This window comes from Cryptosporidium ubiquitum (genome assembly GCF_001865345.1).
Source record: "Cryptosporidium ubiquitum isolate 39726 chromosome Unknown contig_4, whole genome shotgun sequence".
Taxonomy (NCBI): domain Eukaryota; phylum Apicomplexa; class Conoidasida; order Eucoccidiorida; family Cryptosporidiidae; genus Cryptosporidium; species Cryptosporidium ubiquitum.
In genome coordinates this window covers 520,066-544,566 of record NW_021639820.1, presented here as the reverse complement: position 1 = coordinate 544,566, position 24,501 = coordinate 520,066, and the positions used below count along the sequence as shown (strand labels likewise).

Below are 24,501 nucleotides of genomic sequence, written 5' to 3'. Positions count from 1 at the left end.
TTAATGAAGTTTGCTAATTATGTCACCAATTAAAGTGTTAATGGTGGCTGAGAAGCCATCAATCTCTGATACTATTTCGAAGATTCTTTCAAATGGAAAGTTAGTCACACGGCGTGCAAAAACTCCTGTACACGAGTTTAATGGGAACTTTAGGGGAATGAATGTTCAATTTAAGGTAACTTCAGTCGCAGGTCACGTTTTTGAAACTAACTTTCCTCAAAGCTACTCCAACTGGGAAAAAACAGATCCAGTTTCTCTTTTTGATGCACCAATAATTAAAAATGAATCTTCATCAAAAATGATTTCACATTTAGAAAAAGAATCGAAAGGTTGTAGTTACTTAGTACTTTGGCTTGACTGTGATAGAGAAGGAGAAAACATATGTTTTGAAATAATTAGTGTAGTTTCGAACAACATGAACAAAGGAAGAGATCAGAAGGACTGGGTTTTCAGAGCAAAGTTTTCGTCAATTGCTCCAAGTGATATTTCTTATGCAATGAAGAACCTAGTTTCACCGAATAAGAATGAATCAGATGCTGTAGATGTGAGACAAGAGCTAGATCTAAAAATTGGAGTTGCCTTTTCAAGATTGCAAACAAATTATTTGAAGAGCAAATTTGGTGATTTTAATAAAAGTTCAATAATTTCTTATGGCCCTTGCCAGACTCCAACGCTTTTTTTTACTGTCCAAAGAAGAGACTCAATAAGTAGCTTTATACCAGAAAAATACTACACAATTTCTGTGACTTTATCTAAAGACTCTCAAGATATAAATCTTAACTGGAGTCGTTCCAGAGTATTTGAAATTCAGGTTGCGAATTGTTTTCTTCAATTAATTCAAAGTAAGAAACCAGTAGTAGCAAGAGTTATTGATATTACAAGCAAAAACACAAGAAGAATTAGACCATTACCTTTAAATACCGTGAGTATGCTCAAATTGGCATCTACAGTACTTGGGATTGGACCATTTCAAACATTGAACATTGCAGAAAAGTTGTATCTTTCTGGCTTTACTACTTATCCTAGAACAGAAACATCAAGATATCCAAAGAATTTTGATATAAAATCTACAATAGCGGTAAGTTCATAATGAAATAATTAATGATTCTTCTTATTATAAATTCAGATGTTTAAGAACAATCCAATATGGGGGAGTTATTCATCAGAAATGCTTCAAAAAGGTTTCAACTTGCCAAGAAAAGATGGAGTAGATTTAGGTGATCACCCTCCAATTACACCAGTTAGGTCTGCAACTCAAAGTGATTTAGATGGGGATTCTTGGAGACTTTACGATTTAATTACTCGGCACTTTTTTGCAACAATATCAAGTGACATAAAAATAATAAACAAAACGATTAAATTTGATCTTAATGGAGAGACTTTTGTGCTAAGTGGGAAGCAAATCATAGACCATGGATTTTCAGTGATTCAAGGAAGAAGTGCTTGTTATGAATCAAGTGTTATTCCAAATTTTGCTCAAAATGAATTAGTTTCAATTAAAAATATAGAGATTATCACTAAAGAAACAAAACCTCCACCTATTTTAAGTGAAAGCGATCTACTTTCTCTAATGGAAAAATATGGAATTGGAACAGATGCTTCAATGCCAACACATATCCAAAAAATTCAGGAGCGTGAATATGTAAAGTTAGTTGCAGGAAGAAGGTTGGAACCCACAAAATTAGGTACTGCTCTTGTACATGGAATTATGAATGTAGATCATGAGCTTGTTATGCCTATGATTAGAAGCGAGATGGAGAAATATGTTGATCTTATTGCTAAAGGTAAATATAATCATAAGGCAGTACTTAAACACTCGCTATCGGTTTTTAAGCTGAAATTTCTTTATTTTGCAGAAAATATTAGTCTCTTTGAGTCATTGTTTCAGCTTGGTTTTACGAATATCTCAGCTTCTTGTAGCAGAATTAGCAGGTGTGGACAGTGCAAAAGATATATGACTTATATCTCGAATATTCTTCCTCAAAGGCTATACTGTTCTTTCTGTGAAATTTATCTAGATATTCCTCAGAGAGGCACTATTAAAATATACAAAGAACTTAAATGCCCAATTGATGACTATGAAATATTATTATTTACTGATCAAAAAGGGAAAAAAAGTATCTTTTGCCCAAGATGTTACAACGATCCTCCTTTTATGGATGCTAAAGATAATATGTTTTGTAAACTTTGTCCTCATCAAACGTGTAACTTCTCGTTAAAATCAACATTTTTTATGGCTTGCCCAAATCAGGAATGTAGAGATGGGATTATCACATTAGATTTAAGTTCTTCTCCTGATTGGAAATTCGATTGCTCTAGATGTTCTACATCTTTCTCATTAAAAAAAAGTAACTCTGCAAAGATTTCTCTATGTGAGCACTGTGAGAAATGTGGATCTAGAAAGCTTAAGGTTAGCACAGAAAAAATACTATCAGAATACCTACTTGGGTGTCCAAATTGTGATGAACAAATATTCAATTTAATTGAAGTAATCAACGCACCTAAAGTTGTCTATAAATCAGATAGAAAGAAAACTAGTTTTAGAGGTGGAGGGAAGAAAGGAAAAATACATTAAATATAATAAAATCCTTTATTGATACTTTTATTTATATTTCGTTATAGTTGACTTCATTTTGGTTTTTTCTACAATTTGAAACGGACTCAGGAAGATTGCAGTATTCGACAACAGACCTCTTCCCACTTTTCTGGTAAAGTTTTATAGTATTGATTAATACTTCACTGTTTATCCCATCTCTAATAGATTCGAATACACGATTTACTGTGTTAATATCATTTGGGGAGTTTTTATCTGATCTTATTCTTTCAACTATCCACCCACCCTGAACTGTAGTTAATGGTTTGTCCCATAAAATGTTTCCATCTTCAGATTTGGCAGGTTTTGAATAAATTACATTTTCGTCGTAGTAGCATTCTAGTATTTGTCCAGAAGTTCTGTATAGCTTGAATTGATCTACCAACTGATTATATACATTTCCTTTTGGTACACAGAAACAGTTGACACTTGCTCTAACACCTCGAATTCCAACTAGAAGTTCAAGAAATACACGAGAATCATAAGACTCTGATTCTGCATAAAATATCGCTGCAAAGTCCGCTGTGTTTAAGTGAGGTGGTTTCCATTTCAATAGTTGGGGGCATGTTCCAGGAATGTATGGTAGGTGAACTGGTGTGAAGATTATCCCATCACTTGGATGTGGTAAACGTTTTGAAAAATTTAATATTGCTGGAACCTCATCAACTTCAAAAAAGTCCTTAAGATACAACTCAAATGGGGGGGGATCAGACAATGTTGCAATCCTATTCTGTTCATATCTACATTTTGGAATTACAACTTTCAGATATGCCAATTTAAGTCGTTCTAATAAAGGCAGGGATTTGACAGTATCATCTCTTTCGATACAAATGCAATCATAGATCAAATATCTTAAAATATATCTTTTTTGTCCATCAACCTCAACAATATCTTTAACCAGTTCTCCATCCAATAAAGTATTTTGTTGAAAGTATTGTGTATGGTTATCTCTACTTGAATCTAGGTTTAGTAATTCAGAGTTTTTTTCCAACAAATTTTTTTGAATTTCCGAATTCTCGAAATTCCTATTTGAATTCTTTACTTCAAAAACCGTATCCCAGTATGAACTTGGAAGAGTCATCTTTACCATATTAATTTGTTGATTTCTATCAATTAGAAAAACCCGTTTACTAGCCGCATATAGAAGGAGACGAATTCCATCAGTCTTTTCACAAGCCACATAAAGGTTCTTTCCAATGCAAGATTCGAGTTTTTGTTTGTTTAAGGATACGGGTTGTGAGCCAGGAAAAGTATCCTGACGCCAACCACAAAAAGATCTCACTTTTTTTAAAATCTCATTTCTTGTGGAGTCTTAATCAGAAATTAAATATATATCCAAGAAAACACAATATTTCAACTTACCGTCATTCAAAACAACTCCAGGAATTTCGATATTTAGTGCGAAATCCATTAGAAAAGTGAAGGGAGTTTTATTCAATGTATCATATGGCGCGCAAAACTCATTTGCTATTTTCATTTTTTAGGTGGCTCATGCTTTCTGGTTTTTTGCATGATTCGAAAAATGATCTATGGTTAATAATTTCTGTGGTTGCAACGATGATCTCCTTATTAATAATTCCCTGGAGCTTTCTAAGAGTTGCAATTTCTCCAAATGTTACTCCTCCAACAAAAACAACCAAACATGAATTGTGCTTAACCGTAGATAGTGTAGACGGAATTAATTCAACACTAGGACCCCACACATAATTAAGTGCCTCTTTAGAAGAATCATCACTACTTGACTTGGTATTGCTAATTTCTCTACACAGGATTTCAACGATTCTTGTACTTATTGGGGCATATCCACTATACACACAACTGATGTCATTTTCTGATTCACTCTCATCAACAAAAAGATTAAGAGAACGTTTTATTAGTTGCCAATATGATTTTTTACTCGCTTCTAGTTTTAAAAGTCCGACCCTTTCCAAAATATTCATTCTATATAATTCCTCAAATCCGAAAACTGATAATATATGCTTTTTTATTTGCTCATAAATTTTTCTATTCTTGAAACCATTTTCAATTATGCAAGAGAGGCACAAAATTCTATATATTTCCTCTATTTGAATACCCTCCTGATCTAGAAGATCTTCGAAGGGAGACTCCTCCGTTCCTCTTAATGAAATGGCTTCTGAAAATCTTGTACTAAGTTCCTTGACAACGCCCGTCACCGATTGGGACGAATCCGACATAATTGAATCTTCAAGTCTTAATCTTGTCAAGGTTTGGTAATCTTTTGTAAAATACTCATTTAAATATGTAGCAATATTAACATGTTTAGCAAGTGTTCCTTGTTCATGTTGCTTACCTTTTAATTTTCTAATAAAATCTCCGATTGCAGAAATATCCTTAAGTTTCTCTTTTTCCTGATATAGTGATTGAAGCTCGTTTGCTTTTTGATGGAGGTAAATCCCCACATCCTTAAGTTTCAGGTCCTTTAATATTGTGAATAATGGATCTCCAAAAAGAGGTAGTTTCCAATGAGTAGATTCCTCACTAACATCTGATGGCACTTTATCCGCTGGTATATCAACATATGTTTTCTGGACGCCAAAAAGAAAGTCAAGTAAAGCATGATAAGAGAATGGAGTTGAAAATGGAGTGACAAGATCACATCTTCTGTCAATTATGATTACCTGGTCAAAACACATCGGAAAATCATTAATCAAATCATTATTTGAAGAATTGTTAATAATAGAGTTCTGAAGGTAATTCTGAGTAAATTCCAAAGTATTTGTTAATAAATCCTTGTCGAAATGGTTGAGCCCTAAATATTTACAATTCTGATCATCTTCTGTTTCAAAAAGCGTATTCCAATCAAAAGGTTTAAGATTATCTAATAAGGAGTTATTCTCTTTGATATATCGCATCAAGTGCTCTAGGACTGTCACTCCTGCTGATCCTATTGAATAAATAGGTACATTTGTTGAGTTTGTAAACTTTAGTAGCCAATATAAAGAATAGGCGACCAATTGTAAAGAAGATTCCTCTTTATAAACGTGGAAGTCAAAAAAAACATTTCTTATTTCCATCAAAAGAGATGTTTCGTCTAAAGGGGCCCAGTATAAATTAACTGAATAACATTCGGGGAAAATATTTAGTGAAGTTAGTTGCTGATGTAGAAGCCGTAATATTAATTTCGAATAAAAAGGAACAAAACCAATATAAAAACAGAGATCAATTTTTTGTTTTCTTATATTTTTTTTTAATAATTTTGAGATCAATTCTATGTGTTTAACAATCGTAAAGGTGGAGCTCAATGATGGGTGGCAAAGAAATACACATTTCAATTCATATACAAGATTTACTCTTGTATTTGAATCAAATTCAAAATCGCATACTAGTGATTCTAATCTTTCCTCAATATCTTCTGAAATGATTAAAGGTTGAATTTTTTTAAAACCAAAATTATTATAATCTGCAATATCAGTGATTAAACTTAGCAGTGAGGAAATTGATGTTTCAATAAAAAGTTGGGGTGCCAAATTATTGCCATTATCTTTGTTGGATATACATTCAAGAAAACTAAGTAATGTTTTACGGGATTTAAGTCGAATTAAATCCATCAGTTTTTTTCAAATTATTTTCATTTTTCGTTTGCGCGATATGTTAAAAAATAGTTCCAGGCGGAATTACAAAGGAGTATATATTAACGGTTTATGCTCAGATCAGTAATAATAAAGTAGTATGAATAATAGTTAAATACAACAAGTAGTGAGAATAACGTATATATAAAAATTTTCGATTAAATTAACTCATTTGGTTCGAGAAATAACAAAAAGCAAGGGAAGGTTTGGTAATGCAAGTATAAATACGATTCCAGTTGATTCAAATGGCCTACTTAATCTTACCTAAATTATCGAATAATTATTGAAAATTTAGCTAATATGAAAAAGCGGTATTGATTATTTTAAGAATAAATATCATGAATTTTTCAAAGGTGAAATTATATGAACAATGGCAATTACTCAGGCTATATGGTGTACTAAATAGCCCTCATTTAGTCCTTATTTATCCGGTTTATACGATCCAACTCAAATCGATGTGCTTACCTTATTTTGAAAATTATCTCGATAATGGCAATAGTATAGAAGATGCACATTTGAAAACCGCAAACCCGAGAATAAGTAGAGGGATTATTTATAATTTAAGTGGACTAAAGCTGGTTTTCGATTCTCTGAGATGTATTTACAATGAGGAGGGGTATTGGGGATTGTATAGAGGTTTTTTACCTATGACTTTACACTCATATTTAACACGGATGATACATGATCAACTTATAAAAATTTATAAAAGACACAGTAATAAAATCCACGATTCATATATAAAATCTGCATATGTAAAGAACAGCACAAAATACATAGCCGAAGTGGTAACTTATCCTTTGCTTGTAATTTCTACACAGCAGGCAATATTTGATGTTAAGCGCTATAATCTTGGTATACAAAATGACCAAGACAGAATAAATGAGCCAGTAATAGGAATATACTCACTAGTTCAGCTCTCAATAAATTCAGAAGAAGGAATTACTTCTTTATGGAAGGGAATTACTGCACACATTATGTTCAAAGTAACAGAAGACCTGATAAAAAACTATCTATATTCTTATTTATATACAAATTTTTGTTCTGTGAAAGATATAGAAACTAGGAAGTCAACAACTACAGTAAAACCAAATAATAAAAAACATCTTAAGCACGGGATCAGTAATTTCATTACATCCTTACTTTCACCGTTAGCCCTTATTTCAACAGTGAAAAGGTGCCAGACAAATGATCATATTGGATTATGTAGGGGCGACGTTGGAATTAAAGAAATACTTGGAAATGTAAATTGGGGAATATATTTTGGTCAGATGGTTGTTAACTCGGTATTTATTGCTATATATTTATTTGACGGAGAAAATTGTACGTTTTAACTAATTAATGCAGTTTCCAAATTACAATATATGTTCTCTTTAGTAGTATTGGAAAATTTGTAACAACCAAAATATATGATTCTGCATTAAGTAAGCAGTAGGGTGCGTAGAAATAATCCAAAATAGAATGACGTTGTGCAAATAGTCCTTTGAATTGTTTTTATTGCATTCTGAATTGAGTTATTTTAATGATCAGTTTTTATTCTAGTAAAAATACAAATTTTGATATTATTTGCAGTAGTGAACACTAAAACACTACCACTTACACCTCCAAATACTCTGCTTGATAAATCTCTAAAGTTGTGCTTCCCACCTAAAAATACATTTCTTATTCTATTAAGCTTCACCCAAAAAAAAAATTAACTTAAAAAGGGATATTTCTTATTAAACTAACAAATATCTAAATAGTATTAAAGCTTCGTTTAAACAATAAATAGTTAGAGCAAAGATTTGAAAGAATGATCTATTTCTAGCTTGCATGCTTGATAGCTTCAGAAGGAACTGTAAACTATGATGATAATATTCGGCTCATTAACCAAGCACTTATTATGAGAAATACATATTTCACTTTCGGTGAAATAAGTAATTAAAGATGGAATTAACCAAAAAAATTTACAAGACAAAGGAACCAGATACTGAATACTTTAATCCTGAATATATGTACCTATATTAGTTTTTTGTACTAAAAAAACTATTATTTCAATAAATGATCTATATGGTATCTTTGTTTTTATAATATGAAGCAGTTATGTTATTGCTTGAATAATTCCAGCAATAACTCCAGAAATAAGTAAATTACTCACTTATTTTCGAATTTTTTTCAATAACCATGAAAATTCATTTAAATAAATATAAAGTCAAAAGTTTAACTATGGATTAACCTCCAAAAATAGTGTAGCCTTAGTTATCCCTCCTAGTTTTAAGAAGTTTCAAAATAAATGGAACTGAAAGTAAAAAAATATTAGGAATAAGCAAGTATTGGTTAACTCTTGCCCAAGAGATTGTTTCAAAATATTTGGAGGTTAAATAGTTCATAATTTGGAAAAAAACAAAACATGTAAAAGCTTGTATTCCTGCTAATCTCGCGAAATTTGAAAATCCAAATGTATCACCAATAAAACAATTTAATGATCCGAAAATAAAGGACCTTAGAGCGGAAAATGCCCAAAAATATAAATAAATGGACCAGAATGGTAGCATGTGGATAAATATGAGTAGAATATGAATAAAACACCCCAAAATAGTAATTAAGCCAATCATGAAATTGACACCATATTTTGTTGCAATAATACCCCAAATTACGCTGAAAATGCTTCCTAAACTCATAATAATATTATAAATATTCATTATCTTAAGAATTTCCTGATTTATAGCAGCATTCTGATTCATATATAATGCTGAAGAAACTATGTATTCACTTTTTGAAACTAAAATGGAGCATCTCCAAAAATTATATGTAAATAGTGCCATAAATGTGAAGTACTCGTAACTAAATAGCTGCTCAAATATTGGCCTGTCAATTATTGTATTTAGGCTACTTCTGGTTTCTGGGTTAACAAAATTTGTTAAATTTGAAGGGGTTGAAAAACTTCTAAGTTTATCAATATTCAGTAAATACCTACATTTTGCTAATGAACAAACCACGCTATACCCACCCATAATTGCAGAAGAGGCTTTAAGGTCGCACATTGCAGAAGATTCACATTCTAGTCCATCAGAATTAGTGCACTTTACCTTCACCTTAACATTTGTAACTTCAGATCGTGCTCTTAACTGTATCGTTGTTGGACATTTAATTAATATATCTTCATTAACAACAGATTTTTCTAACTTTTTAAAATCTTTTTTCAACAGATTTCCATCTGCCATATCTTCCTGGCAAGTAATAAACTGTTTAATTTCGCTGAGTTTTTTTCTTGGAATAAGTTTGTTGAATGTTACTGAAGGCAATGTTAAAAAAAGTGATACTAATGAAAGTAATGAAAGAACTAAATAAATATAAATAAATAATTTTTCTCCAATTTTTTTGTCCATTCCGGAGAAACTTTCTCCAAATTGAGTCGATTTCTTCAAACCAGGCTGGAAGTTTCCTATTAACAACGGTAATAAAATTGAAGCATCAATTAGGCCACCCAAAATTGAAATAACCAAAGACTGCATCTCAAATAATGATGAAACTGAAACTATACTATATGAAATACAAACCCTTCCAATTCCTAAAAATAACCAGCTTAAACTCAGCAAATACTCGGCAACCCATAGAATTTCAAAAATATTGGTGAGTAGAAGCCAAATAAATAGACCCGAGCATACAAATAAAGCTCCAATGGTACCTAGTGCCCTTGGCCCAATTATATCTGCAATTGTTCCTGCAATAGGGCTTGTGATAAGTGGAACACTCAAACCAAATTTCCAGGCGTCAACATATAAAATGTTCTGTAGATTACAACCTATAGGATCGCATTCATCGTCACTTGAAAATGGTTCGAATAATATTAAATCTCTTAAATCTGGGTTCAAACAGTCGTCACCTCGATAGTTTTTTGCAGTTGGGTCACATCTACAGAGATTCGAAAAAATACAAGCTCTTCTAAGTAGTGGCAAAATAGCAGTAAATGAGCCTACTAAGCCGCATACAGAAAACGAGATTAGAAAGTACAATGAAAGCAAAAACCAACGATTACATTTCGGCTTTTCCTCCATTTTTAAGTCAAAATTGAAAGAGTCAATTATTTTTTAATGGAAATCACGCGGTACTAGGTATTGTGTTTCAAGTCTCAATATTAAAAATAATCTCAAAATAAATTGGAAAATCAAATAAAGTACAGATAAACTGAGTGTTCAGTCATTAAACACATAGAGTCAATTAAGGCCAAACATATTTAAATTGTATTGATAATGGCACAAAGAGAAAGAAATGTAATATTTTTTAAAAAACTCATCCTTACAAGCAAAAACAGAAATATTCAATCTGGCGCCAAAACAGGGTGCAGGTTTTAGACATAACGTGGACTTGCGCATGCAGCTTCAAGGCATAAAGTCAAAAGGAAATCATTTTCATTTCAGAAGTATTTGCACCGGATAATAAATTTGAGCTCGATTATAATTAATAATTATCAATATCAGGCAAAATGAGTGGTGCAAGGAGCTCTATATTCATTGCTTGCATAATTTATTTTATTTCGTTGGTTTCAGCAAATGACGTTTGCGTTCTTAAGAAGGGGGCCAGTTGTTTGAGTGCTAAATACTCATTCATTGATGGTGGTATGCAACCAGGTAATGCTATCCGTGTTTCTGTTGATCTTTTACCAACAGCATCGTTAGAATTGACAAATTCTGCATTCCAGAATATTGCAACACTTAGATTTGGTGTGAATTCATGTTCTATTGAAAGCAGCCTAGCTTCAATAAGAGCATATGCACTTTACAAGAATGGTCAATACAATACAGGATCCACAATTTCATTTGATCTGGTTGCATTAGAAAATTCACTTGCCGTCTACATGACTGGAAATAAGATTTTGGAAATCCCATTATTGGTCACTGCTCCATTTATGCTGATATCTGACAGCAATGGAAGCCCACCAACGTTGCAGTTCATAGAATATTCATCGACTGAAAGCGGTTTCTGTTCAATTGCTTCATCTGGTACGTGCAACAACTCTAGCTTAGTAGGTATGTCCAGTGGTATTACTAAGAATTTGACTATCAAGGCTGAATTACCATCAAGTATTCCAGATGATTACTTCAGCTTTTTCATTTCGACATACGGTAATATTTACAAGCTTCCAGTTCTTGAGGTAGCATTTACAAAGGAGGAATGGCTCGCCACAGCATCTGGATCTTTCGTAGGGAGAGGTAAAATTCCATCAGGAATTAGTTTGGGTAGTTCTATTAACTTAATTCTTGTGCCAAGTTCAGGTGGATCAGTAGAACTAAAGGTAAATCAAAGCTCTTTAGGTGTTCTAAAGGTTGATCCAAGTTCAATCAAGTTCATCTATCAATCTGTTAACCAAGGAACTATGAATATCTCCTATTAAACAGAAAAAAATCAACTCTTTATATTCTTTGATTAATTTGCAAATGAAATTTCCTATTTGGAAGCATTGTTTGTATAATTAAACATATAAAGAATAAAGTATTGCTTTGATTTACTGGAGAAATCTAGATGAAAAACCTAACAATTGAAATATTGCCCAACATATTCTTCAAAAGATCACTTTGATATAGTGTAGGGATTATTTCTAGATAGATTAATGCTAATTCTCCGATTATTCTTTGTTTTATAAAGTATATTTGAATCCCATTGCAATTTTGCAAAATAATTAACTGATCTGGGGTTTTTTATGTCAAACTAAATACATATGTACTAACTTAGAGCCATATGAGCTATAAGTTTCTTCGATTATTTTCATTTTTAACAACTATTTAATTATTATGTAAATTTTTGGTCCATATTATTGACATGGAGTATGATTTAATTGAGGCGCTAATGTTTATTTCTCACAACTGTATTCAGTACTCTAAAAAAAATATTATGTATATTAAATTAATGGCTGGATAAGACACATGCCATTTTTGTATTTTAAAACACATGGAGCCATATTATATTTGTCGTATACTAAAAGAATATGGTTTAGATGATGTTTCAAACAAAGTTTTTGAAAAGTTTAAAACAAACTCGGAAATTCCAATCAAAATAAATTATGATGGCACAGAATCACAAATAACATATGAAGAATTAACAAGTGGGCCTCCGGATAATATTTTTAGGTTTATCAAATTATTCTTATCATTTATCAAATTGTGTAAATTTAATAAGAATAGTATTATAGGGTCTGAAAATTTAATTTCTAATCAAGATAAGTTTTTCGATATAATTCATTCATTAAAAAATGAAATCATTGATCAGTCTAATTTTGTTGAAAAAATGAAATATATCTGTTCTAGAACAACTCACCTAAGTTTGAGGGGTTTTAGATACGGGGTTAACGACCAGTTAATGTTTTCAAATACAAAAATGTCTCAACTTCTACCTCATTTTTTTGGCGAGTTTATCCAATCAAATTTTATATATGCACATCAACATATTGAAGATTCTGAATTTGGAGTAGGAGGAGAACCAGCAAGCGTATATGTTATTAAAAAAGATAGAACGGGAAACGTCTTGATATCTGGAGGTGATGATGGAATGATTAGACTCTGGAATACATATACCGGGAATCTTTTGGTTTCTGTAAGAAAACATGCCGGGGATATAATCGACCTTGACATAAACTCATGCAATGCTCTATTAGCATCGTGTTGTGGTAAAGGCCAGCTCCTATTAACTTTATTGAATGGAAATGATTGGGTTCCAATTACAATTATTGAAAATACAGATAGACTAACTTACGTTAGATTTGCATATTCGAAGCATAGCGTCAAATCTAGCAATGATGATATATTTCATGAATCCGAAATGTTAATTTCCGCGGGTGACAATGCAATCATAACTATTTATAAAGTATCTGATCTTTTTATGCACGGGGTTTCGCACTATTTAACTTTAATGAAACGGAAGGAATTTACAGAAACCACGCTTAGTCGTTTCAAATATTTGTTTAAACGTTATGGAAATTTTGCGCAATCATCAGATTCTTTTGAAAGAGAAAAATCATTGTTTTACAAAGCTCCTCCTCTTTATAAGATTGACATTTTCCCATTATCTCCAAAAGCATTTGATATTTGTTTAAATCCTCTTTACAATCATGGATTTTCATCCAATGAAAGTCTTAAAAGCTACTTCTTTTTTTCTGTGGGAGCATCGTTACATTCTTTGAGTTCAACAGAAGAAATACAAATAAACATTTCTGGAAAGAACATTTCCACTGAAGTCATTACCATCCAGAAACAATGTGATGGGCAAGGTTATTCTTTAGTTTTCATGATTTCATTAGAAAATTTGTACGGTAAAAGTGGAATTCATTTGATTGATATGCCACAAAAACACTGTGAGCACCCAGACGTTTCGTTTGCAAATAATTCGCATGATTTAGTTACTGCATCTGATGATGGTACTATTATTATGTGGACATTTTCCAACGAGAGCATTCATAGTCAAATTAACCTTACAACATATATTTCCGACCGAATAAGCAGTAACTCGTATTCAAAAAAAAAAAGTGCTTCAAGAAAAAATGTTGCTGAAAAATCCCCTACCGAAAGTCTTTCAGATGATGACTCGGATTATGTAGGAAGCGGATCAATGGATGAGAACTCAATATTGCGTAGAAATCCTATAAGAACTTCAAGATTTGTTTTGAAGGATGACTCATTTAATAAGGAAAATAACAGATCTAACGGAGCCGATGGTTCTCCGAATGTTGTGCAATTTATTGACAGCATACAATGGTCATGCGACGATTCAATCATTTTTATTGCTCAGTCTGTAGCATCTAAAGGTATGTTGAGAAGAAATAGAAACTCCACCCTTGTAAATTGTATTGAATGTTGCATTTCCTACTTTTCAAGAAATAATGGGAAAAGATTTCTAGATGTAGTTCTCCCAGGCACTTGCTCAAGAATTGCATGTCTAATTCCTCACCCAATGTCTCCAGAAATAGTTTTGTCATTGACATATAATGGAGTTATTTGCGTTATATCTGGCTCAAAATCTGGCCAAATAAATGATGATAAATTGAAAAATAGTTCAAGTATTTTATTTGAGCATAAAAATACCAAAAATCCGTATTTAAATGGAATTTGGATAAAAAATGGGTTGGGCTTCGTAGTTTCACAGAAATATGGGTCTTTTGAAATTTATAATATCTGTAATAATCGAGACTTAAATCAACAAGTTTTAATTCAGTCATATAGATATTCTTTTCCTGAACAATTTTTTTTGAATGATTTTTCTGAAATCCTAAGGGATGATATATTAGGATGGATTGATCCGAACTTAAGAAAGCCAATTTATATGATGCCCAGATCAGTTATAGTTGATAGGAATAAAAGAATGTATACAGAAGATGTTCAACCCCCAACTCCTTTAGGCTCTTCATTAGGAATTGAATCATTGAGAAATATTACTGAAAATGAGCTACTTACAAATAGGATCCCAATATTTTCAGAACAAAATATTTCCAACGTGCATAAAACTCAAAATTCAAATTCTGAGATATATTTAGAAAGAGCTAAAAAAAGATTAATTCACAGAAAAAAAGTTTTTGAATCCATTAAAAATTTATTTAATAACTATAGTACTTCAAATAACTCAACTTTATTTCATTCTGGAAATACATTAGGTAATATTAACGAAGAATTAACATGGGTTTCTTCTCAAACTCAAAATGACGAGACAAGTAGTGTTGAAGAAGCTCAAAGTTATTTAAGCGATTCTTCGAACGACGAAGACTTCGATATCAATCATGTGAGTAATACCAGTACCAATAGAAGGCTTAGAATGGTCGGTAGACGTTCTCCGTCGATTTCGGATATTGGAAGTTCTTCGTCATCAAGTGATTCTAGCTTAGACGAAAATGATTATGATTCTGACTTAACTTCGGAAGATTCTTTGTATAATGAAATTAGAGGTTCAAAAAACATTACTAGGCCTCGACGTGGAGTTAATAACAAAGGATTGATTCATGATTCAAACTCTGATAATGAAATTGTTCAACAAGAAATTGAATTTAGATATTATGCACTTTCAAATCTTGATACAATTTGGGCTCCTGATTCTGAAGAACAAGAAATAAATCATTTGGTTGTTTGTAAACTATGTAACAAATCAAGCACAACAATTATTGGGTACAAATACTTAATTAAGTCAGGAATTGAATTTAACAGTCAAAACATCAGACCAATTCTTCACGGAGTGAATGGATCTATTGACTTGGGGCCATTAATTGGGCCATTTGATTATCGCTATAGTACTCATAGACCAGAAAGAAATGCCAAATTTCTTCCAACACAAGATCTTAATGGAGGACAGTTTTATTTACATTCAAGATGCTTAATCACAATTCCTTTTCTTCAATGGGAACTCATAAATGATCAAATTTATACAAATTTATTTGATATAATAAAAAGAATTTATAATCCCTCCGAAGGAACTCCACCACTTCCAAAAAATGGTTTGTATTCAACATTTTTTGATTCAAAAATAGTTAAATTCCCAAAACTCATTGCAACATGTAGTTATTGTCATGAATATGGTGCCTCTATTCTTTGCCAAGGTGGCAAATGTAGTCGTCAATTCCATTATCATTGTTCGTCACTAGTATATCATTCTTTTCCAGAATCAATAAATTCAAGTTTTATTTCTCCTCGTGAATCTAACATGTATTGGTGCGATATTATGCAATTTTATTTATTTTATTGCCCCAAATGCATTAATCTCAAGCAATCAAATGTTCCATATTGCCCAAAAAGAGAAAATATGATTGATAACACCAGATTAAACCATTGTAATAGATCATGGTTGTTAGTTGATGAAGTTTCAGCAGGGTATGTTCCTCAAATAAACGATTATCTTTATTTTTTTCCAAATGCTTACATTTGCTCGGGACTTGATGATATTTTTTTTAAAAATATACTATTAGAAGTTGGCACTGAAAATAATAAAAAACCCTCAAGAAGATCAAATAAGAAATTTGAATTTATAAAATGCAAATTGGTTAATATTTCATACGCATTTCCGAATAGTGCTGAACAATCTATTAAGGCGATACTGACATTTTCAACAGAATTAATTTCGGGTAGATATATTTACTGGCAGATAAGATGCAGTCCAAATGATGGTCCTGATTACTTGGTTTTAGAAGAAGAAGTTGAGAAAGGGATATACAATTTGGAACATAGACTAAGAATTGGGCAGGAAAATTATATGTTTATTGACAACCAATGGCACGAAATCGTGATAAAAAATATTAAGCAAAATGTGATATGGGAATCTATCGAGGTTTCTTGGAAACAAGAAGAAAGTAGTAATAACTCTTTAATGGTTAGTCCATGGGAAATACATGAAATTGTGCCTGACAAAAAGTCAGTTCCAAAAAATTTAGAAGCTAGTGACGACTTAATTAAAATTTTTTGTTGGATGCTATCTCAAAATGGTCAAAGTAATCCTTTGTCGATCGTTGAATTTTTCAAGTACCCAATTCCTTTTTTTTCAAACAAAAATCTATCAAAAAATGAATATTCAAATCAGGAATGGGTAATGCACTATTGGAAAGAAATTCCTCTTCCATTTAGTTTTATTTCAATAATAAATCGAATTAACAATAATTATTACAGGAGGATGGAAAGTTTGGTATTTGATATATTTTTAGTGAGGTCAAATTGTGAGCACTTCAATATTAATAATAATAATTTAGTTCAAGGTATTCGTTCAGTTGAATATGAATTACTCAGATTAATTTTTAGTAAGAGACTACCAAGATATATTATTCAAACTAGTACGGATATTTCATTCCTGGAAAGTGAACCCGAAAAAAAAATTTCTGCTGTTAATTCCAGTACTTTCGACTCAGACGAAGAAATAATTAATAGGTTAGGAAAGAGAACACGTAGAAGATTATAACAAATTTAAATTTAAGACTGTAGAAAATTAATTCATAAAATCAAGTTAAACTCGTAAATGTCTAATATTAATAATTCTAATAATGCACTTAGCTTGATTCAGAAACTATTTTGTTCGCTATTTGTTATCTATTGTGAATTCTGTTTCATACTCTACATTCATATCATCTTCTTCCCACTCCTCATAATCATCTACATTATTGGTTGTTTCATCAATATGGGCTCGATTTGAATCTATTTCATTCCCAGACAACAAAGAATACAATCTTTTTCCGTAAAAAAATTGTCCAATTTTAGGAAAAATGAGTGAAGTTGGTACAAAAATTAAAATTCCAGTAACTATTCCTGCAAAAATTAACGAGATTTCCAATAATTTATAAGAATCAGATTCATTATCAGTTTCCGGTTTTGATTTAAGGTAAATATCTGATATTTCAGTTCTCATATCACATGTTTGCCCAGGTAGTGAGCAGGTCCAAGTCTCAGTCCTATAAGGACAGTCTGCATCAATATTACCATTAGATATCCTTGTACGGACAGCTTCCCCGCACCCTAATAAATCGGGATCAAAGTCTTCGGGTCTTTTACACTCTGATAATCCTCCCCATGTACCAACCGAACATTCTGAACATGAATTCTCATTAAAACCAGCCAAGCCAGTTGTAATCCCAGGGGCCTCTTTACCACATATCTTATTTCCAGTGTATAATTTGCATCTTGAGTTCTTTGCATCCAAGATAAAGTAAGTACAGTTCACCATTACAGAGCAAAATGCCCTACACATTTCAAATGATTTGGCCATTACATCAGTCAAAAAACCTTTGGTCGAGTCACAAACTCCATCAATATTTGCAAGCGAAGGACATGCAACACCATCAGATGTGCTTAAAAGTTTTTGGTTGCAAGAAGACTTATCACATGGAAGTTCGATAATCGTTACTTCTGGAGCGCAATCTTCCGCTTTTTCATTTACCAAAAATCGAATACCTATCATAACATTCCTATCACAAATACAGCTTGACCAGCGAAAGTCTGTATATTGACAGGAGTTCCTAGTATTTTGACCAATTATTGTTCCTTCCTTATGCTCCGTGCTCTGAAGCGTTAGGGCACTTTTGTGTTCAATCCCTGCCCTTTGAACTGAACAGTAAGAACAGTAAACCAGGGATAAATAAAATAATAATATTAAAACATTCATAATTATAATTTCAAATGATGTTTTGCTGTTTCACACAATTACTATGCAATCCAAATTATCTTGTATTTGCCCACTTAGAAATAGCCGCTCAGGCATTACAAAAAAAAAAAAACGGATATTGAATAATATTTATCCCTAACACTACCTAACAGTTAATGATGTAAGATTAAATTAAAAGTAGTTTTTTGATGAGAATATGCGAGTAAGCATTAATTTGATCTGTTGTTGAGCTTCTATTGATTGTGAACTCACATTTTGTGTCTTAATGTAGTATTCATATATAAAAACCTTTAGAATTTGAAGCCCAAGAGAGGATAATGTTGGGAATTCCAGAATTAGTATGGGATTAATGATCTCTTCGTATTTGTTATAATCCTCTCTAAGCAAAGTGCTAATTTTCGCATTTGATTCTATTTTAGTTTTCACTATATAGTTGAAATGGGAAGCTAAGGGCATACCATTTAGAGAAAGAAATAATCTCAGTGACTGTTTCTCATCGCAGGAGGGTATTCTTGTTCCATTATGTGCACTGTAATAATATCTAATACAACGGATTAAAACACTCATTTGTGCTTGTAACCTACGATGAATGTTTAAAAGTATTGTTTGTATTTTTCCGTCATTATCTAGATTAAGTGTGATTCTTAATATCTTTATAATTTCTGAAGATAAAAGAATTTCGCAGCCGCTTCCATCCTGATTAATTTTATTCCAAGTTGAAAGGATTTGGTCAATATAGTTGCTTAAAATAGTTCCACGCCATGGAGAGCAATTGAATTTTCTATTAGGAATTTTTTGATTACAGACATTATGATCAAATGATTTATTTTCTTCGAGCACAAGAGTATGTGAAAAATTTGTATATAAATCGCTTATTTCATCGCACTGGTTGAAGGTATTGGAATTATTAAATATAATTCTATTATTGTAACTATAATATTTATAAAGCATTTGTTTTTTATATATTTGATCATCAGAAAAACTATAAAGTTGAATCTTAGGAAATTGGTTACTTTTAAGATGCTTAATAATATGATTCGCCTCATTCCAACAATAGCCATTATTTCTTTTTCTAGTTTGAACCCAAAGCTGCCCATCTATAAGTCTTTGAAAACAATGAGTGTTCTTATCTTTATTGAAATCAATTGAAATAGGACAGTATGCATCTCCTATTACTTTAAAATGGATTATTTCTTCCCAATCGGGTAAAATAGTAGGAAGAATATAGTATTCTGTCTTATTTTGGCATTTGATATCTTCAGATCTAAGTTCGACCGAAATTGGAACATATATTTTTTCCTCTGAAATAATCCCACTAAAATTGCAACAACTATTAAGAGGTTCAGGAGAACAACTTACGAGCTTTGGGATAACAACCTTTCGACCGTAGTTAATCGCAGTGATAAAAAGATATCTCAATGGTTGGAATATAATTCCTGGAGTACTAATATCAGAAGAATCTTTGGGATATATTGGGTGAGTTGCTAATAATAAAAATGTGGATCCGAGTTTATCTTTATTACTAAATGAATAATGACCAGCAGACAAGAACAGAAACCCGAGAGCGTTATTATAGGCCATTAATTGACTGTGAACATGTTCAATCGGTGGTATGGAAAATATGCTGAATGGTGAAATAGCAGTTGAACTGGTCCATAATAACTGAGCAGATTCTAACAATTGCGCTCTAAAGTACTTTATTTGCATCAAAATTTGTTTATCACCACTTCCTGAAAAACATAGGGACGCAGTAGTCAAGCAAACTCTAATACAAAGTTCCTTTGACCATCTGTCAATTGTAATATGAGAACTACAAATAGATTTGTCTTTAATAGTAGATGCAATACTAAGAGGCATCTGTATTAAAGGAATTCTATCAATGTATTCGAGTATTGTTGTGACTGTATATTTAACCTCAACATTCTTTTTCCCTGCAAACACTATACCTAATCCCCAAATAACTCCAGACAAAATGGCAATACGTGCTTGAATGCAATGAATCCAATCCAAAGTTCCCATCGAAATACAATGCATAAGCTTTTCATTAACCTTTGGTTCAACTCCTGAATATTTTTCTGAAGTAATAGGAAATGGAAAATTTTTGTCTGAAGGGAGGTACCAAAGGTAGCTAGGGATTTGGTTGCAGATAAATTCTTTATTAGGTATACAACTTTCTTCCCATTCAATAACAATTTTTGCCATAGACATAAAAATAAGCGTCTCTGGTCTATAATTTACCAGTTCTTCTGGCCGATTAAACGGTATAGTTATTGAATTTGAAATAGATTTATTTTTACTTCTTATATGCATAATCGAAATAGAAAGTGCTGCAGGGATTCCTAGTATGGTTGAATCCACAATTTTAGAACAGTAGTTTTTACTAGAATTAGAAAACTTGTTTGTTTCTGAAGATAAATTGGTATTAGATTTTGAGATATTTCCTCTATCCACATTCTCATTTTGGTATTTAAATCTCTTAAGTCCAGAGAATTCCGTATAGTGTTCAAGGTTTGGACCAGATGCAAGATTTGAGAGGAATTTAGGAAGTTTATTCCCAGAAATACAGCTTAACAAAGTATTAGTAATATCATCTTCTATCATTGTATTAGAAGATATATTATTTGACTCCTCACTTGGTTGTAGTACCATTCCAAGAGAAATTGCTGCAGATATAGAGTATAGATTCGGATTAATTGATGCTTGGTCGTCAATATCAGAAACTGCTCTAAGAAACTCAGAAAAGAGGATTTCTACAACCTGACGACTACGACTTTGTGAAAACAAAAGCCCAATTGAAATCACCGCAGAGTATTGATTTATACTTGATATTTGAAGAGACTTTGTATATATATTAGGGAGTATACTGGGAATATGCATTAAATAAAGCCTTAATAATGTGGTGTTTTGGGTTTTAAGAGCAGTAACAGCCGTTGCTAACAAAACTGAACAAGTTTTTATTGATTGGCCATCATTTTCTAGAATTTTGTAAATCTCCCTGGGTTCCAGAATTAAAGGGAAGTTTGTTATTGAATCAAATTTTTCCACCTTGAAAAATCCATTCAACGAAATGCCGTACAAAAAACCAGATATGAATGGGATGTCATCTTGAGAAGAGAATGCGTCCAATTGCTCGATTATCCACAGTTTTTTATTTTTATGAAAACTATCTTCCAATTTGGAGTTTGGGCAGCAATAATTCAGGGATTGAGTAACTCCCATATAAAATTCATTCCATATTGATATATCAAAGCAAACTTCTTTAAATCTTTCTATATCAACGCTTATTAAAGAGTTGGACGCAACTTCATAGATTTTATTTACAAGTGCAGGGCGATTTAGTCTATTCAATGAAATATCAAATGAGGAACCACCGAATGTGCAAGCTGCCCTACCGAGCAAGTTAGTGTAAACTAACTGTACCGCATCCACTATTCTTTGCCTTTGAAATTCATCCCAAGATTCTTCATCAATAGGATATGCGCCTGAAGACCGTTGTAATAATATTTGGGGTGGTTTATTGAGTGATAACAGCTCCAGTGCATCGCAATATCTGTTGTCATAGGAGAAAACTTGAAAGCACCATTTATAGGAGAGTTCAAACGAGCCAATATCTGAATACTCTGTTAGATCGTTTTTCCATATTTCTTTTATTGTTCTTTTTTCAGATAAAATTATTCTAGATGGGTCCATTTTATTCTTATAATAAACTTGTAAATTCTCTAACATGCTTTTTTGGTCATCTACAGTGTTTCTTCCATGCGGAAGAACAGATGCTGCAAGGTTATCAGAATGGTTTTTAGTTGTTTTCGAGCTAATATTAGTGTAAGATAAGTTTGTGTTTTTTGCAGAGCTTAACATGTCAAGCCTTCCTAACAAAAAATATTTTTTATCATCGAAACTTAAGTTTGGTCCATTATTTGAGTAACAATTAAGAAATTTCTCTATTGGAAACGAAATAATTGGGCTTAAAATGGGTAATATAGTATTAGTAATTCCAGCTTTAGAAATAAAATCAATTGTTTCCCGATTTTTAGATCCATTAAATAATTGTTCATAAAGTTTTATAGTGAAGTGTTGCAATGGAAAATGTTCACTAATTATTTTGAAATAGATATCTTCCCTATTCAGTTTTGAAAATTTCGTAAGAAAATATATCTTGTCCAATAATATTGGAGGAAGGTCCCAATCTGAATAATTTGAATTATTTTTTATTTCGTTTATGAAATTAAATGAAGATTCCAAAAATTGGTAATATTCGTAATAATTAGATGAACATAGTTTTTTTGAAAGAGGAATTAAAATATCTTTCATTAATCGGTTTTGGTAATTTCCAAATGCATTAAATTGTGGTAACAAACCTAGTTCTTCATATAGAGCATGCAAAATGTACATGCACTGATTTGTGGTTTTAAATTCTAACGACTGGTATTTAAGGTTTAAATTAATAAAATCTTGTTTTTTACTTTCTAAAAATTCATGAGGAATTATTCCCTTCGATATCAAATTTGAAAACTCAATTCTATCAAATGGAGATTTGCCATTTTTCTCCAAATACTTTTCCCAAAATTTTGTTAATTGTTGCCAATTTTTTGATTTATTGTTTAGGTGAACATCTTTATCTGAAAATAATTTTATCTTTTTGTATACTCCATTTGACATTGGAGACTCAATTGAAATATTTAAACTCGTGTTTGAAGTATTTAATCTTCGCTCATTAATATATTCAGATTCACCTAATAGAGCTCTGCGCAAAATATTCCAATGTTCTTTAGGTTTGCTTATTAAAATCTCTTTAATTAGGTTTAGTGAAAATTCTGTATTCGTAATTTTCATCAACAAATTTGTTAATATTTGGACTAAAAAATCTTCAGGGAGTAGTTTTAATGAGCATCTAATACCCATCAAATGGTTTTCTTTTTTATAATTATCTCTAAATTTTACCAATACATCAAAATTATTTGAGACTCCTGAGCTAATACTTAATAATTCAGGATTTTCTATATGCTCATGTTTAATTTCTACATTTAAAATAAACTTTGAACCCGAATAGAGTAAAAGCATTCCCGAATTCAGTAGTAACAAAAAAAATGTCGGTAAATCATGGAATTTTTCTTGGTTAAAAAGCTTACTTGATTTAAGATAATTAAACCCATATAAATAATTAATGCCAAATAACTCATGTTTTTCTTGTTGGTGCCCAAATGTAATCGGTACTGCATCCCTAACATCTTGTATTGTTTGCACCACTATTTCTTGACTCCCAATATTAGAGTTTTTTCCGTAACAAACATCTTTAAATTTGGATTCAGGAAAAATGACCAGCTTTAGCTCTGAAACAGAAGGGATACGGTAAGATATTAATATTTTATTCTCAAAGATAGTTCTGGAAATAAAAATTGATTTGGCAAATTCTATTTTTTCTTTCGAAGAATCTTCCCAAATAGATTCTATAACTAACGAAGAGCCAAAGTTAATATAACTATAAACATATATACTGTGATTTTTTTTTATTTGGTCATAAGCCATTATCAATGGAAATTCTATTGAACCCCATATTACAATCTTATTAAAGATTGATTGATTACACTTTTCAGTTAAATTAGTTGTACTTTTTAAAGTAATATCAATTTGTTGTTCAAGTGGATGCCCCAATATAGCCATGTTTATCATTGACCCTGTTTCTATTCCGTTGTATCCAACTATTATTACGCCTTCCTTTAGTGGGATTAAATTCACGACTTTTTTTATTTTATCCGTTATAACTCTTTTGTTTTCGTTATTATTAACGAAATATAGCTCACCTCCTTGGCTAATAAACATAGTACATTTTCCCAATTTTGAAAAATAGGTTTCATGCCAAATAATTGGTTTTATATTTTCTATAATTGAATTAATTTCCCTGTTTTTTTTATTAGAAATGAGCCCATAAGAACACTTTTTTTTAATGTAATCGTTTTCAATGTAGCAAAGTTTATTCTCATTTTCTGACCAATAAAACAATTTTTCTGAGTTATCATTTCCGTTTAGTATTTTTCTAGGATATTCCCATTCATGCGTTCCATTTTTTTCGTTTCTTTTTTTCGCATTTAAATGGTTATTCTTGAATTCTTTTTCAAATCTGAAGTGGGAATAATTGCACGCATTTTTTAAAGCAAACTCTTCTAATATTGTTGCATTAATCATCGATGAATCAATTGTAATTTACAGCAAAAGTTCTCACACTGT

The 24,501-nt window shown here is 31.6% G+C and overlaps 9 protein-coding genes across 9 annotated transcripts; 4 read left to right on the top strand and 5 right to left on the bottom strand.

Moving 5' to 3' along the window:
• Positions 1-19: 19 nt before the first annotated feature.
• On the top strand, positions 20-2,575 carry cubi_02362 (DNA topoisomerase III beta-1; the record flags this gene model as incomplete). Its single annotated transcript, XM_029019374.1, has 2 exons — positions 20-1,078; positions 1,127-2,575. 2 exons carry the CDS (start codon positions 20-22, stop codon positions 2,573-2,575), a joined length of 2,508 nt encoding a protein of 835 aa, XP_028874495.1.
• A 31-nt stretch (positions 2,576-2,606) lies between these two features.
• On the bottom strand, positions 2,607-4,004 carry cubi_02361 (mRNA capping enzyme alpha subunit; the record flags this gene model as incomplete). Its single annotated transcript, XM_029019373.1, has 2 exons — positions 2,607-3,904; positions 3,956-4,004. The coding sequence occupies 2 exons, from the start codon at positions 4,002-4,004 to the stop codon at positions 2,607-2,609; spliced, it is 1,347 nt and encodes a 448-aa protein (XP_028874494.1).
• A 49-nt stretch (positions 4,005-4,053) lies between these two features.
• cubi_02360 (SEC1-family protein) lies at positions 4,054-6,162 on the bottom strand (the record flags this gene model as incomplete). Its single annotated transcript, XM_029019372.1, has 1 exon — positions 4,054-6,162. The coding sequence occupies one exon, from the start codon at positions 6,160-6,162 to the stop codon at positions 4,054-4,056; it is 2,109 nt and encodes a 702-aa protein (XP_028874493.1).
• A 359-nt stretch (positions 6,163-6,521) lies between these two features.
• Positions 6,522-7,514, top strand: cubi_02359 (mitochondrial FAD carrier protein; the record flags this gene model as incomplete). Its single annotated transcript, XM_029019371.1, has 1 exon — positions 6,522-7,514. One exon carries the CDS (start codon positions 6,522-6,524, stop codon positions 7,512-7,514), a length of 993 nt encoding a protein of 330 aa, XP_028874492.1.
• Positions 7,515-8,414: 900 nt separating this feature from the next.
• Positions 8,415-10,217, bottom strand: cubi_02358 (uncharacterized protein; the record flags this gene model as incomplete). Its single annotated transcript, XM_029019370.1, has 1 exon — positions 8,415-10,217. The coding sequence occupies one exon, from the start codon at positions 10,215-10,217 to the stop codon at positions 8,415-8,417; it is 1,803 nt and encodes a 600-aa protein (XP_028874491.1).
• A 428-nt stretch (positions 10,218-10,645) lies between these two features.
• cubi_02357 (Galactoside-binding lectin) lies at positions 10,646-11,554 on the top strand (the record flags this gene model as incomplete). Its single annotated transcript, XM_029019369.1, has 1 exon — positions 10,646-11,554. The coding sequence occupies one exon, from the start codon at positions 10,646-10,648 to the stop codon at positions 11,552-11,554; it is 909 nt and encodes a 302-aa protein (XP_028874490.1).
• Positions 11,555-12,108: 554 nt separating this feature from the next.
• cubi_02356 (WD40 repeat-containing protein) lies at positions 12,109-17,079 on the top strand (the record flags this gene model as incomplete). Its single annotated transcript, XM_029019368.1, has 1 exon — positions 12,109-17,079. The coding sequence occupies one exon, from the start codon at positions 12,109-12,111 to the stop codon at positions 17,077-17,079; it is 4,971 nt and encodes a 1,656-aa protein (XP_028874489.1).
• A 117-nt stretch (positions 17,080-17,196) lies between these two features.
• On the bottom strand, positions 17,197-18,276 carry cubi_02355 (TSP1 domain-containing protein TSP6 precursor; the record flags this gene model as incomplete). The annotated part of the gene is made up of 1 exon (XM_029019367.1): positions 17,197-18,276. One exon carries the CDS (start codon positions 18,274-18,276, stop codon positions 17,197-17,199), a length of 1,080 nt encoding a protein of 359 aa, XP_028874488.1.
• A 171-nt stretch (positions 18,277-18,447) lies between these two features.
• cubi_02354 (uncharacterized protein) lies at positions 18,448-24,459 on the bottom strand (the record flags this gene model as incomplete). The annotated part of the gene is made up of 1 exon (XM_029019366.1): positions 18,448-24,459. One exon carries the CDS (start codon positions 24,457-24,459, stop codon positions 18,448-18,450), a length of 6,012 nt encoding a protein of 2,003 aa, XP_028874487.1.
• Positions 24,460-24,501: the final 42 nt, after the last annotated feature.